The sequence below is a fragment of the Serpula lacrymans genome, assembly GCF_000218685.1.
Source record: "Serpula lacrymans var. lacrymans S7.9 unplaced genomic scaffold SERLAscaffold_6, whole genome shotgun sequence".
Lineage (NCBI taxonomy): Eukaryota > Fungi > Basidiomycota > Agaricomycetes > Boletales > Serpulaceae > Serpula > Serpula lacrymans.
The window spans coordinates 56589-69323 of NW_006763295.1; the positions used below are offsets into that span (position 1 = coordinate 56589).

The window sequence follows — 12735 nt, forward strand, 5'->3', positions numbered from 1 at the left end:
GCTATTACGTCTGACTATAAACTGACTACAAGGTAGTGAGTGACTCGCTGTGCCATTGAGAGATAGAGCTTCAAAGCTTGAACATTTGTACGCGTACTCACTACACTATGTATATGTTTATGCCAGCTGGGACACCGCGGTGTAGGGTCAATGGGTATGGTTAGTAGCACTTCTGTGGATCATGATTTCTACTACACTCTTCCCTCCGTCATCCACCAATTGACATGACTTTTGCTTATGTTACAGTTGCACCTCTCCCCAGAATTTGCATCGCAAATTGCAGTCAGAACGAAGGGCCGAGAAAACTGCAACCGAAGAAATTGGACTCGACGAATTTGTATAAACACAAGAGAAAGGCGGTGAGCAAAGGTCACCTTGCTCTAAGTTTTTCTTCGGCACTTACTACAAGTATTCACCCATCATGACTCCATTGTCCCACGAAGACTCCTCGTCCAGTAGACCCTAAGAATAAAGGACGCCTAATATCTGATATGATACACGTACATTCAACCAAATATGACACAGACCATGCCCAATTGTAAGCTGTTCGTTTCCGAAGCTCCATGACAGGGAATCCGAATGCTGGCAGGTTCCTGTGGCTAAAGTCATGGGTAGTGAGTTATGTCAGGATGAGTCCGTGCCATCGGAGTAACATGCTCAGTGTTTTTCCGGACACAGCCGCTGCACCACCTAAGTACTCCAAGTTGCTTATGCATTATGCGCGGTTCGTTTGTTGTCGGGCCATCTGTCTACGAACAGCCGTTGAAGTTCGCATTAGCTGCAATTGCATAATCAAACGACACAACACCGACGGTCCTCGCTGTGATAGGGCATTACCGTAACGATTGGGACGCTACTAGTAATGGCCGGTCTCTTTACGGACTGATCCTTCGACATCGGTCGCCGTGTTAAACCTGAAAGTGTTGATTTTACTGTCAAAAAAACCAGGTGGGTTTCCTAGTAAGTGGAGATAGGCTCATATTTTTTGATTCGTTCCCTAAAATGTCTGGAGTGGAAACTGCTGTCAAACTTGATTTTTCTGGAAATATCGTGTATATGTTGCATGTTATGGTTGGTAAGTGGCGCTTGTTTATCTTGGCACAGAATATGTGGCAATCTTTGAACCTGGTACCTAGATTTGCTTTTCCATGTCTTTACACAGTACCTACACGGCCTTTTGGGTCGACATTTCAATTGACTGCCCTTTTATCTATCCCTCTATCAAATGCCGTGTCCGTGAGACGGAGAGCTCATTTTTATCACCCAGATTCTGACCGGAGATGGGTACTAGTATCCAATTCAGGCGACGAAGGGTCACGCGAGACCAGTTAATATGTCCAGATTACTTCTTTTGACATTCGTCATAGAACCTGCAATTGCGCCCACCCGTCACATCACTCTAGTAGTTCATTCCATAGCGCCGCTCACACCCCATGAATCCTCAATTTCTAGGGACGATCTTCTCTCCATCATCAGAGTCGAGTACTTATGTATTCTACGACATCATTTCTGATTATCATTGTTGGATTTTGATGCTGGCCTACTGCATCGACATTGGTGTGCCATGCTGATTGCAATGCACGGCCGGGCCACTGCAAAAGCCGACTGCAAATGGAATGAACCGACCACAAATCGATGGTAAGTGTTGATTACTATGTCGTCCTAATATCTGAGAGGGTCTCTCCAACAACAGTTGAACTGCCCATCTGAATGAATCAGGGGGTTAATCCCCCGAGCCGGTCTATGTACTATGGAATCCGCAGGACTGGACCAGAGACGGGGTATCTATCCTTCTGGCTGTAAAATCTTCAAGATGAATTCTGGCGCTACATACAGTCGTCACCAGACTTGGTTTGTACTTGATATGGTAGATTCCTTGTTATTGTTAACATTCTAAGAAGTAAGAAGCCGAGAAGTACTTAGTTCCATGGTGGCGCTCATATAAATTCGCCATGAGTTTGATTATTATTAGCAGGTGCGTGGGTGCGCAGGCACGGAGGTAATAACCATCACAATCTTGTTGGGGTTAATTTCAAAGTATCCCGTCGCATCTGTTTTCGAATCCAAGAGCCCGGCTCTTTTGATCCCTGGTCCAAGATAGCTGGTGTGGGCTATTATAGAGAGAAAAAAAGTGAAAAAGGAAAGTCAACATTTGTAACTGACCTTTCCATGATAGCTCCTTTGCCGTGGCTCTTCTACTGCACCGTACATCGGAGTCTTGGAGTAAGAAGATGGTGCGAGTCTAGCCTGGGTAAACTCAAGAAAACATCACAACTCTCAACTACGCGACGAGGTCGACCGTATATCCTACGCTCGCTGCACGATTGTCTCAATAGATGGAAGTGAGTCATCGTCGCCTCATTGAATAAGATAACCTTACTCCATTACGACTCGTTTTACCCGCAATCTGTGGGTGGTTGTATCAGTGTCGAGTTATCGTTTATCTACGTTGGCCCATGAAAAGTTTAGCTTACTTTCATGTTGCTCAAGCCTACATTGACAATCGGTGAACACCAACTTATTACGTCGGTAGTCTTCGACTTGGTACGTGTACGTCTCCGTTACAAAAGCCATTGTCATGGAACAAGAATCGACAAGTTCACCGTACGCAAGACTGGGCTCAAGACTTTGGAGTCAGAATATATGCCATAACTGCAGAAGTTGATGTATCAACAATCTTTCAGAGCGCAGGCCAGAAGAAGACCATTTTACTGTTCATGCCAATGTGGAGCCGCATCTCTGGAATTTGAATCAGTATCTTCAAAGAGGGGGTCGGCGGTGGAAAAGTCGTCCCGCGATCATGATAAGTAAGGCGATAAGCCACAATTGTTTACGCACCGACCTTCTTCAGTCAACTCGGTTCGGCGAAAGTTATTTCAGTATCCGAACAAGAACCGAACCTACTTATGTCATAGATATGGTATCTTGACATCTTTGTCAATTCGGTTACCTCGAAGTGGAAACATAAAAGGCCATGTCATAATGCCAACTTCCATTTGCACGTCGATTCTTGATCGCATAGGTACCAAGAATGCCATCCATAAAGCCGTGTCAGAACCAACACCCAGCGTATCCACTGTAAACGGCTAGTAGAGTATATCCAATGTCGTACGCCTTTGCTTCGATCTTAAACAGGATGAGCGACCTAAGCCAGCTTGACGAGAAGCCTCTACGTGCCAGGTCGTGCATCCCCCCCAAACACCTGTGAGGCTCAACCCTTCCCCAATCATCACAGCTTTTTCGCCAATGACCAAAGCGATAGAATAAGAATAAGAATTCTAAATCACGTTGTTCAGTACTCGTGAAGCTAAATAAATAGCTGAGTGGCTTACTGCGCCAACATTTAAAGGGGCGATGGATAAATCTAAGTGAAATTTGCAATTTCGTCCCTACACACCGTGTACATCCAGATGTTCGTCAACGGCACCGCATTTTTCGCGAGGCTTCATTGCACAAGTACCGAGCTACTTTGTACATTAGATACAAGTGCTCAGACCTACCGCATTGAACGGGGTGTGAGGGAACACATTTATGTTAGTGAGCGGTATATATAGTAGCTGTTAGAGCGACCAAAACTTACCGAAAATTCAATGAAAGGTATCTATAGCTGCGTCGTCCTCTTTGTTGTATGCAGCCTCCGGAGCGATCGTATGCACTGGACCAGATGCCTCCCCACACGAAGCCTGACTATTGCTTGAACAAGCGGGATGGAGTGAGACGTATTCTCCTCTGAGGGCTAGCATACGTTGGAACAATTCGCGCGTTTTCTTGTAGCCCAGTCGCAACGTGGCGATGCCAACAGGACTAGCAATATATTAACTCCGCAGGAGGAAACGAAAAATAAGGCCACCCTACTGCATGTGTGGATAGGCCCCGGGCCCGATGTGCATTTGACCTATTGAGATGGAATAGAACTGGCAGGCGATCAGAGCCAAATCGGAATGCAAAGTATACTAAAGACCTACCGTAAAATAACATGCTGCGGTATAGTTCCGCTTGGGCATTTGAGATAGATCTCTGGCAAATCTAATCTAGTCAGGGACAAGGCAAAGTGACAAAATAAATGAATCATGAACTCACTCAGCTATCTCGGCGATAATCACGATCGCTTTATCAGGGCTATTCTCGTAGTATTCCACCTTTCTTGGAACTCGGATCGCATGGCCCTGAGCTCGCTGGGAGTGGATCGGAGCTTCATAGTTGCATCTACACTATATATGACATATGAGAAGTGAGAGGGCACAGATGAAGCAAGATTACAGACGTCTGCGCAACTATGTCAGCTCCATTGTTTTCTCATTGTGCATGATGCTATAGGGACAACTATAGTATCACTCCTTACAGACGGACATATTTGTATACTTACTTTCGACTACATCTTTCTCTCCTTGTACTTGACAGTGCGTCCAGAATTTCGGCTTCATCAGAAGCTACATAGGGCACAAAAAAGCCTGGGTGATCTGGATTAAAGATTAGCGATCTCCCCCCCACGACAATCTTGTTTATCATAAAGTAATTAAAGCATGCCTTGATAGTTCTCGCCCACTCCAGGAAGATCGACAACTTGCTCTCCAGGAACGTCAGGCGCTCCAATCACAGAGCGCCCCGGTATCAATGGGGATCCGAAAGCGTCTGCAGATGTGACAACCAAGCGAGACCCCTTGCAAAATAAGGGGTTTGGTCGTCGCTGGGACAGGTAAGAAGATCACTCGTGTCCTCTACACCCCTCGCGCGGTTATCCCTATGCGCGAAGGTAAGTGATGGCTATCTTCATGTGAGTTATTGAGCTGGCATACTCAATGATGACCCGTATTACCTTTTTTCCAGTGAGAACATGAAAATTCTTGTTGCTCTGTTGATTGTAGATGAAATGATGAGCCGTGTCGGACCACGGTCCAGTTTGCGCACTAATCTAACTGGAGATATATTGAGGTAAATAGCTACGAGTCACAGGATTTCCTTGACTCGTTTTGGCGAAGGCTGTAGCATTCCACCAACAATTTATCATCATTACACACAATTCGAAAGGAACTCAGAAAAAGTAACTCACTCACACTATATGCATTGACACTAGATAATTTGTGGTCATCATCCACATCGCCGTTCTTTGTGGTATTAGTCTGCTACACCCAAGAATTATTTACCGACACTCGACTGCGCCTTACCAAGAGACCTTGAGAGGCTCGCTGTATCCGTGGGTAGGTTGGATGTCCTTGATCTGTTATGTCTCTGTCTGTGAAGAGTGAGAGGATGATGCACAGAAAAAGGAAGTTAGTGGAGGAGTGAACCTTCTTCAGAAGCGGAATCAGTACTGTAGAGCCCCATCCTGTGTTCTGGTGGACTGCCTCCCAGTCATCGTAGTCAGACGCCGAAGTTCGAGCATAGGCCACAACTACAATAAAGTGACAATATGCATATATGCGCTCATAATGACTATTTCTGTACCAAGAAACATTATGACGGCTCGCAATTCACACTCCACCCCCAACACACCTACCACTGGGAAATAACATTGTACGTTCGCCCACATCTTGGCTGGGATTGGCGAGGATGACACAGTTGTGCTCGTCGGAGCAAAATGTGTGGCGAAGCGCACCGGCTGGATATGTGCATTCTGGTTGTATGTGTGTTGTCCCCCTTCCAAGATGAGAATCTTGAGCGAAGGGTTGGCGGCAATGAGACGTCATGAGGTCACCTAGTATGAATTATAGTCGAGAATGAGTGCGGGATAAGGGACCGACATCGATGAAGCTGAAATGTGCATGCGTACCGCCAGCAAAGATCGACTTCGAAATCGTTTGGACACGAGGTTGGAAGCGGTGATCTAGAAATTGCAATCGTCTGTTAGGTTTTGACTGTCTAGATGTTTAAACGCATAGGCTACGGTACCAGTCAATTCGGGTATGTAGAAGGGACTCAAGGCAATATCATCATGGGATTCAGAATTCTCGACCCATAGATCATTAATGTGGATCAGAGTCCTTGTTCGTTATATTGTTACTGAAAGACAGGCCCGGATTGACTCGGACTTGCTTCAAGTTGATATCGGGGGAAGGTCCTCCCGTGGGAAACTTAGACTTGGTATCGACTCTAGTCTTCCGAGTCAAGCTTCAAACACCCAACACACAAGAATCTCAAATTTCACGATCATAATGAAAGCACGAATATTCGCGCTTATAACTGTAACATTCGCCAACGACTTGCTCAATATTGTTTACCTCTTGCATTTGTCGCACAATTTGCCAAAGTTTTGACAAGAATACAATCCACCAGTTTACAACCACCGTAACATCTCCGCACTCTTCTAGCCATGCAAACGACTCTCACTGGATTTTTGGAGTTTACCGAGGAGCCTAACCATGAGAGGAATACGAATACCTTATTCGACTAGGCTATGGGACTCCTGCAGACTTGACGTGGTGTTTTTAGGTGTCGCCCTTTGAAGGACTGTTCATATAGTCGCAAGCGGCCTCAGCTCATCGTCTCTCTAGTCCTGTCATTGCAAATTCATTTTGCGAGGCTGTAGATCTCAATGAGCACAAGCCAGCCACCCGGGTGAGCGAGTCGGGCGTTCCTGTGTTTAATCACCAAGTACTCATGGACATAATACGATAACCGAGTCATACAGGTCCCATTGGCAATCTCTTCCAAACATGCAAGGGACTAGATGGTCATCGTAATGAAAACACACTTGTGCGCCATACAGCATCTATCAATGTAATTTCTGAATTACCATCCTTGACAACGTGGAATCGTCAAACCGCTGTCGTTGGTATGGTTCTGCAAGATTACCTCATTACTCATGTCATGCACGAAAGACACAATGTCAGCACACATAAAATAGAATATATTGCAAAGGAAACTACGATTACTTCCAGTCAGACATTAGCGTTACGATGGCAAACAATCATGCAATCCACATGTTTGACAGCGATTATACAACAGTGTGCGCCACTCCTCAGTTTTCTTATATCGTCATTCGCCTGACACAACTTGATGTCCAGCTCAGGAGCTTAGTACGTGAGTTCGCAATACTGTCCAAACTCCTTTGATAATAACAAGTGTTCGTCACATAATCATTGTACACCCATTTCAATGGGAAAACTCATTTTGAAAAGGACCCATCTACTGTAAGTGTGTAGTTTGCAAGTCAGACGACTCACTTGCGAGTTCAGGCATTTATTTAATCCTTCACTTTGTATGAAAATTGCATCAATCTAGTTTGTTACAAACATCAATCCTAAGAAAAAAATACTCCGCTGCGAATGTCCATCTATGCGGTTGCCGCGTCGGTATCATCCCCATCCGTGGTATCATCGGTAGAAGCGTCACTAGCGTCGTCAGAGCCATCATCAGTGGTCGAATCATCGCCAGCGTCGTCGGTAGTATTGTCAGTGGCGTCTTGACGACGTGCCACGGTGGTAGCGTCGTCAGTAGAGTCGTCACTAGCGTCGTCGGTGGAGTCGTCGGTAGTGCTATCGTCTGCAGAATCATCGGTAGTGCCATCGTCTGTAGAATCGTCGGTAGTGCCATCGTCTGTAGAATCGTCTTCAGCGGCATCGTCTGCAGAATCGTCACCAGCGGCGTCGTCGGTAGTACCGTCATCAGCACTATCGGTAGAATCGTCGGCAGCTCCGTCGGTGGAACTACCAATGGGGGCATCATCGTCTGTCTGACGGCGTGCCATGGCGGTAGCTTCGTCGGTCGAATCGTCACCAGAACCATCGGTGTTATCATCGCCAGCGTCGTCGGTGGAGTCGTCGGTGGAGTCGTCAGTGCTGTCTGCGGTATCATCGGTAGTGTCTTGGCGACGTCGATGGGATGATTGGGATGATTTCACTGCATGCTTTTTGCCTGGGTGGTATTGGCCGTCGTCAAACTTGGAGTCAGGGTGGTACTTCCCGTCATCGAATCTACGAACTGCGGCACCAAACATATTCCTGGCTCCCAAACGCGCGGGCTAATAACCAGTGAACATATTAGTAGGCAAGAGTCCAAGAGCTATCAAGAATGACTCACAGAAGCGGCAGGGGTACCGTTTTGTACCCATGGAGCCCCGTTGGGCAATTGGGGCGCTGGGGACGCTACAACGACGAGAGAGAGCGCAAGGAGCACTGCGAAGCGGAGGCTGAGTTGAACCATTGTTTCTGAAGGCGTTGATGTTGTTAAACGTTGGACGCTGAAGAAACTGTAAAAGACAGGAGAGAGAGTAGGATGTGGGTGAAGGGGAGGATGAGAAAAGAGAACATGGAGAGGGCTGGTACTTATACTTCTCGAGAGGCGGGCTGGCAAGTTGGCATGCTAATGACGTCGAGACAGAAAGAGAGGTATGGTGATGTCATGTGTTGTCATCGAGAGTTCGAGACTTTGTTTGGGGATGATCAGCGTTGAATACACTTACGGTAAGAATCGATCTTCAGCAGAATTCCTCCGATCACACTACTGCGCTCATATATTCATGTCCACTTTTATCCCTTCGAAATCTGGGGGAAGAATACCGGGAGACAGACCTGGAATGGATGCTAATGCATAACAACTACACGATACTGGACAAAATTATGCCTAGGCTGCCATAACACGCTGGTGTTCAAGCTGGTCTGGCAACAACCTTGGAAAGCGGTGAGCATAATAGCCCGGTCGCCCTCTTCTTTCTCGAGGTTTCCTAGATTGATACCAAGGGTAGAAAGTTGAATGATGACATGGCCATCCCAACCTTGTGCATAGCGCTAAAGTTTATGGAGTGGGCCTCAGAAGCATCTCCATACTTTGAGTTCATGAGAGTAGTGATCGTAGAGGCGAGTTACATAGGCAGGTATTCTAATTCGTCTACTTTGCCTAGCACAGAACCGTCTCACAAGTTATAATGACAGTCTTGATTGTTGTACGGTTCTCTCCTAATAAAACAAACATTGGTGTTCATTGGCTTACTTATCTGCATCTTTCAATCACGAGTACAAAGGGTTCAAGTCCATGTTTCCGTATTACTGTGCCAGTGTTATAAACAGCATCGTTACTCACCGGCAAACTCAAGTTGGTCCTTAAATTAGCTTATCCATCATACTGACACAGCAGGGGTCCCCATCTAATGGGACATTCTCGACTTGCGTCACAAAATATGAAAGCGATAAGGACAGCATTAATCATTTTGCTTATCGTTTCAAGCTTGCGTAGAGCCACTGCACAGTCATCCAATCTGGAGAAGATCACCAAAATTAGCCCAGAGATAATCATTCACAATGGCAGCACGGAGCATAACGAATCTTGTCAAGCTCAAACATCGAACTTGACAACCTGCTCCCCACTTCCCCTTTGAATCTTGATCAACTTCTTCGCAACACACCCGTACAAAGCCCTCGTTGCACCAGCACCCGCTCCACTACCCGTACTACTTCGTTCCGCCACCACCTCTTTTAGCCTCCCCAGTGACATCGAGTATCCTGGTGGCGCGCTTAACAGCGCCAGCAAGAGATGTGCGATCAGGATCTGCTGTACAGTTGTCTGAGTGCCATCCGTCTGTGAGGACAAACTATGCGATGAGAGTGAAGAAGTGGAAGGCGAATCGAGGTTTGAGGTTGGCGTCAGGGTGGTGAGAGTTTGCAGGTATGCGCTTCAGATTTCAGTTAGCATTTGTTCTGGAGCAGGCCATGAAACTTACAGTGTTTCCTTGGCCCTTGGAGGTTTGTTCACGGTGGCGTTTGGACCAATGTCAAATGGATGGCCAGGCATAATGATCTCGGCCACTGTTGACCATATTTTCGCCTAGTATGGAGCAGTCAGCTTTTTAGAGGCAGCATCCGCATATATGCTAGTTGTATAGCTGTACGACTTACAACAATGCGCTCCGTCTCGCTATTGATACGCATTTTTGCCTTCTTCTTCGCAGACTCGGGAGGTGGGTCTTTAGATGACGGACCCGGCGCTGTGGAATCCTCCATAGGCTTGTTCTGGGATACATATCGTGGCACGTCTTCCAGTGTGGTAGTCGATAGAGGCACCTTTGGGAGAACAACTGTCTGCTCGTCATCCATGATTTCTTCTGCATCTGATTCCTGCATCATTGACTCTTGGTCAACCTGGTCGTTTGAAGTCGAATTCTCCTGATCCTCCATCCTTTCAATGCTTTTATCTTGGTCTTTAACAAAGATGATGCTAGACAATATGTCCCCCTGCACAGGGCTAGAAAACGACACGTTCGATACGTCTCCGAAGTCGAGATGCGTCTCAGGCTCAGGTTCATGCAGTAGGTTCTCCGTGAAGCGCAGTGTGCGTGCAGATGGCCCCGGTCCGGGAGTCGTCCAAAAGGTGGATTCTTGGTCGTGGTCTTGCGATTGTGAACGAGCGAGCGAGTTGCCTAGTTTTTGAGTTTGAAGACTCAGTTTTGGTGGAGAATGAGATACAGGTGAGATGCGAGAAACTTGCGTAGGTCGCATGAGGGCCGCTTTCTGCAATATATGAGCATATATTATAAATGTAGAAGAAAGATCAGGACATACCCGTTTGCGAAGCTCTGTCAAACGGTCTTGGAGCTCCAGTGCGCGTTTTTCTTCCTCAGCAGCGGACTGGGATAAAGGTGGATGGGCAGGAGGGAGTCCGGCATTTGCTATCTACACAAAAGTACCAAGATAATTATTCGTTACCGTTATCAGTCAGTCAAAGAAGGGGGGGGGGGGGAAGAAAAGATAGGTGCACCTTTTGGAGGGTATCAGTAAGCGTTTGGATCCTCTCTCGCGTCTCTGCAAGTTGTTCGAGGAGAGAAGTCACTTCGGCACGAGCACGAGGCATTGGGCGGATCGACTGACTAGATATCGCAAACCGGATCAGTTTAGTAATCAGAGGAGGTAACAAATTTGATGAAAGAAGCACAAGAAGTACGTAGAGAGTAAACAATACCGTGCAGATACATACTAGCGATCTAGGTACTTCAACGCCGCCTGTGCGTACACCTCTGGGTCATAATCTGCTACGACCTTGTCCTTGCCTGTTTCTCTCTCATGTGTGCCCTTCCGCAACCTCGCAGGCGTGGGCACATTCTCTGCCACCCTCCTAGGAGGGCGTTTCAGGGGAGTAGCTCCAGGAAACTCGACGCGTGCTAGTTTACCCTTCGTATTAGCTTTGGGGTTTGATTTCGTATTAGCATCAGAAATAGGATGGCCTGGGGGTGGAACGAGAGTGAAGAGACCCAACTCGGATGCGTCGATGTCACGGATGAGGTTGCCGAGGGGAGTGGAAAGGACGGCGGTGGTAAAGGGCCCTGGGTGTGTTTGAGTTGGTGCATTAAAGGCGGAAAGGGAACAGCACACCTTGGCCTGGAGAGATGGAAGATGCAGATGAGCGAATTGCTTTAGCTGTCGATGTGAGGTGGTCGATCTGATCTAAAAGTGAAGGCATGCTAGCTATATGCGCGCTGTACAGGTCTGATTATGAGGTGAATGTCCTTTCAGTGTCGTCCTGGGTTGACTGGATAGCTTCTTCAGTTTTATTGCCGTTTGCGATGACTTTATATACGGATTCAGGTACTCTTGCGCTATTGTCCACCGAAGACGCCCTCAATAGAACCAGACACATGCAAAAGGATGAATGTAAGGATGGCGGGTTGGCTGGAAACTGGAAACGTCGCGTACGCGTGTGGACCTGCCCTAACGCCAATAACCCTAACCCTGTGGCTGCCCCTTGAGCTGAACCATGCCACGGTTTGCATCGTCGTCGGCTTGGGTATCAAACGAACAAAGTCACTACGAAAGATCAATTTGAAGCAACAAGGATATTAGGTGATAGGATTCCCAGTATTGACCGACATGTATCCTTGTTGCTGGGATAGCTTTGGCCAGGTAAGCACATCTTGGCAGCATGCAGTATTGATGGGTTGCAGCAAAATATGCGCTATCACGACGGTCTTCGTATCTATGATGACGACACTGCCCGTCACAGCTTAACATCGGGCATCCCCTCTGATTCTTCTCTGTTTGTTGTACCCGCGAATGTAGCGAACTGACCTGCACTGCTTTCTGCTATTCTATAGGTCTCCTCCAGGATGTTGCTCTCCATGCATGATCTTATCTCTTCGCGACCTGTTCTTTGATCATGTCAAAACATTGGTTGGCGTGCAAACAATGCTACCATGATCCCTATCAGCGACTAGCGTTTCAAAAGTACTGCCCCCAGGCTTTCTGCCGGTGATTGTATGGCGCCGCTGTGAATGATCGGAATTACTTTTCATCGCGACATGATTAATGTCCATCTATTCTTGTCCCTGAAGCAAAGCCTCCAGTCAGTGCGTGGCACCTTCGTCGATATCCATGTCTGTTTCGTTACTTCGGCTCCCGGTTTGGTAATCGGTAAGTCTTTGTCTTCAGTTTGTGCATTACTAAAGGTTCTTCCCCACAGTTTACGTGTCGTATACTCGTGGGATTGGCTTCATGCTCGAGTCTCGTTGAACCTAAATGGATTTTCACGGTGAATCATTAGCACGTCGACTGGTTGTCATTCAATCATCCAAGGGAGCGGATATCCTAGTCATGGTAACCATGATGGAGTCCGTCGGAACTTGCTGTATGATAACGCAGCCAGTCCACCCAGTGAAGCATCTGAGACACTTTGCTGGTGCTTACCCCAGGTAATGATATGTTATAATTACATGTTGGGTACAAAGTATCTTTGAATTTAATTGTGCGAGGTATGAATCGTCGATCTTTGAAAGAAAAAATGCCAAAATGAGGTAAAAAATGATCAATTGAT

The 12735-nt window shown here is 46.9% G+C and overlaps 6 protein-coding genes across 6 annotated transcripts; 3 read left to right on the forward strand and 3 right to left on the reverse strand.

Moving 5' to 3' along the window:
- On the forward strand, positions 1-635 carry SERLADRAFT_464788 (uncharacterized protein; the record flags this gene model as incomplete). The annotated part of the gene is made up of 1 exon (XM_007317166.1): positions 1-635. The coding sequence occupies one exon, from the start codon at positions 225-227 to the stop codon at positions 423-425; it is 201 nt and encodes a 66-aa protein (XP_007317228.1).
- A 2952-nt stretch (positions 636-3587) lies between these two features.
- On the reverse strand, positions 3588-4424 carry SERLADRAFT_386516 (uncharacterized protein; the record flags this gene model as incomplete). The annotated part of the gene is made up of 6 exons (XM_007317167.1): positions 3588-3804; positions 3856-3914; positions 3966-4026; positions 4081-4211; positions 4265-4266; positions 4367-4424. 6 exons carry the CDS (start codon positions 4422-4424, stop codon positions 3588-3590), a joined length of 528 nt encoding a protein of 175 aa, XP_007317229.1.
- A 420-nt stretch (positions 4425-4844) lies between these two features.
- SERLADRAFT_464790 (uncharacterized protein) lies at positions 4845-6015 on the reverse strand (the record flags this gene model as incomplete). Its single annotated transcript, XM_007317168.1, has 6 exons — positions 4845-4980; positions 5051-5233; positions 5289-5439; positions 5494-5695; positions 5771-5824; positions 5890-6015. 3 exons carry the CDS (start codon positions 5685-5687, stop codon positions 5222-5224), a joined length of 357 nt encoding a protein of 118 aa, XP_007317230.1.
- Positions 6016-6640: 625 nt separating this feature from the next.
- Positions 6641-7271, forward strand: SERLADRAFT_464793 (uncharacterized protein; the record flags this gene model as incomplete). Its single annotated transcript, XM_007317169.1, has 2 exons — positions 6641-6946; positions 7005-7271. The coding sequence occupies 2 exons, from the start codon at positions 6775-6777 to the stop codon at positions 7022-7024; spliced, it is 192 nt and encodes a 63-aa protein (XP_007317231.1).
- A 1859-nt stretch (positions 7272-9130) lies between these two features.
- Positions 9131-11615, reverse strand: SERLADRAFT_414831 (uncharacterized protein; the record flags this gene model as incomplete). The annotated part of the gene is made up of 7 exons (XM_007317170.1): positions 9131-9607; positions 9656-9759; positions 9831-10442; positions 10494-10604; positions 10690-10798; positions 10906-11251; positions 11301-11615. 7 exons carry the CDS (start codon positions 11386-11388, stop codon positions 9271-9273), a joined length of 1707 nt encoding a protein of 568 aa, XP_007317232.1.
- A 72-nt stretch (positions 11616-11687) lies between these two features.
- Positions 11688-12684, forward strand: SERLADRAFT_464795 (uncharacterized protein; the record flags this gene model as incomplete). The annotated part of the gene is made up of 3 exons (XM_007317171.1): positions 11688-11828; positions 12020-12335; positions 12385-12684. 2 exons carry the CDS (start codon positions 12197-12199, stop codon positions 12432-12434), a joined length of 189 nt encoding a protein of 62 aa, XP_007317233.1.
- Between the last annotated feature and the right edge of the window lie 51 nt (positions 12685-12735).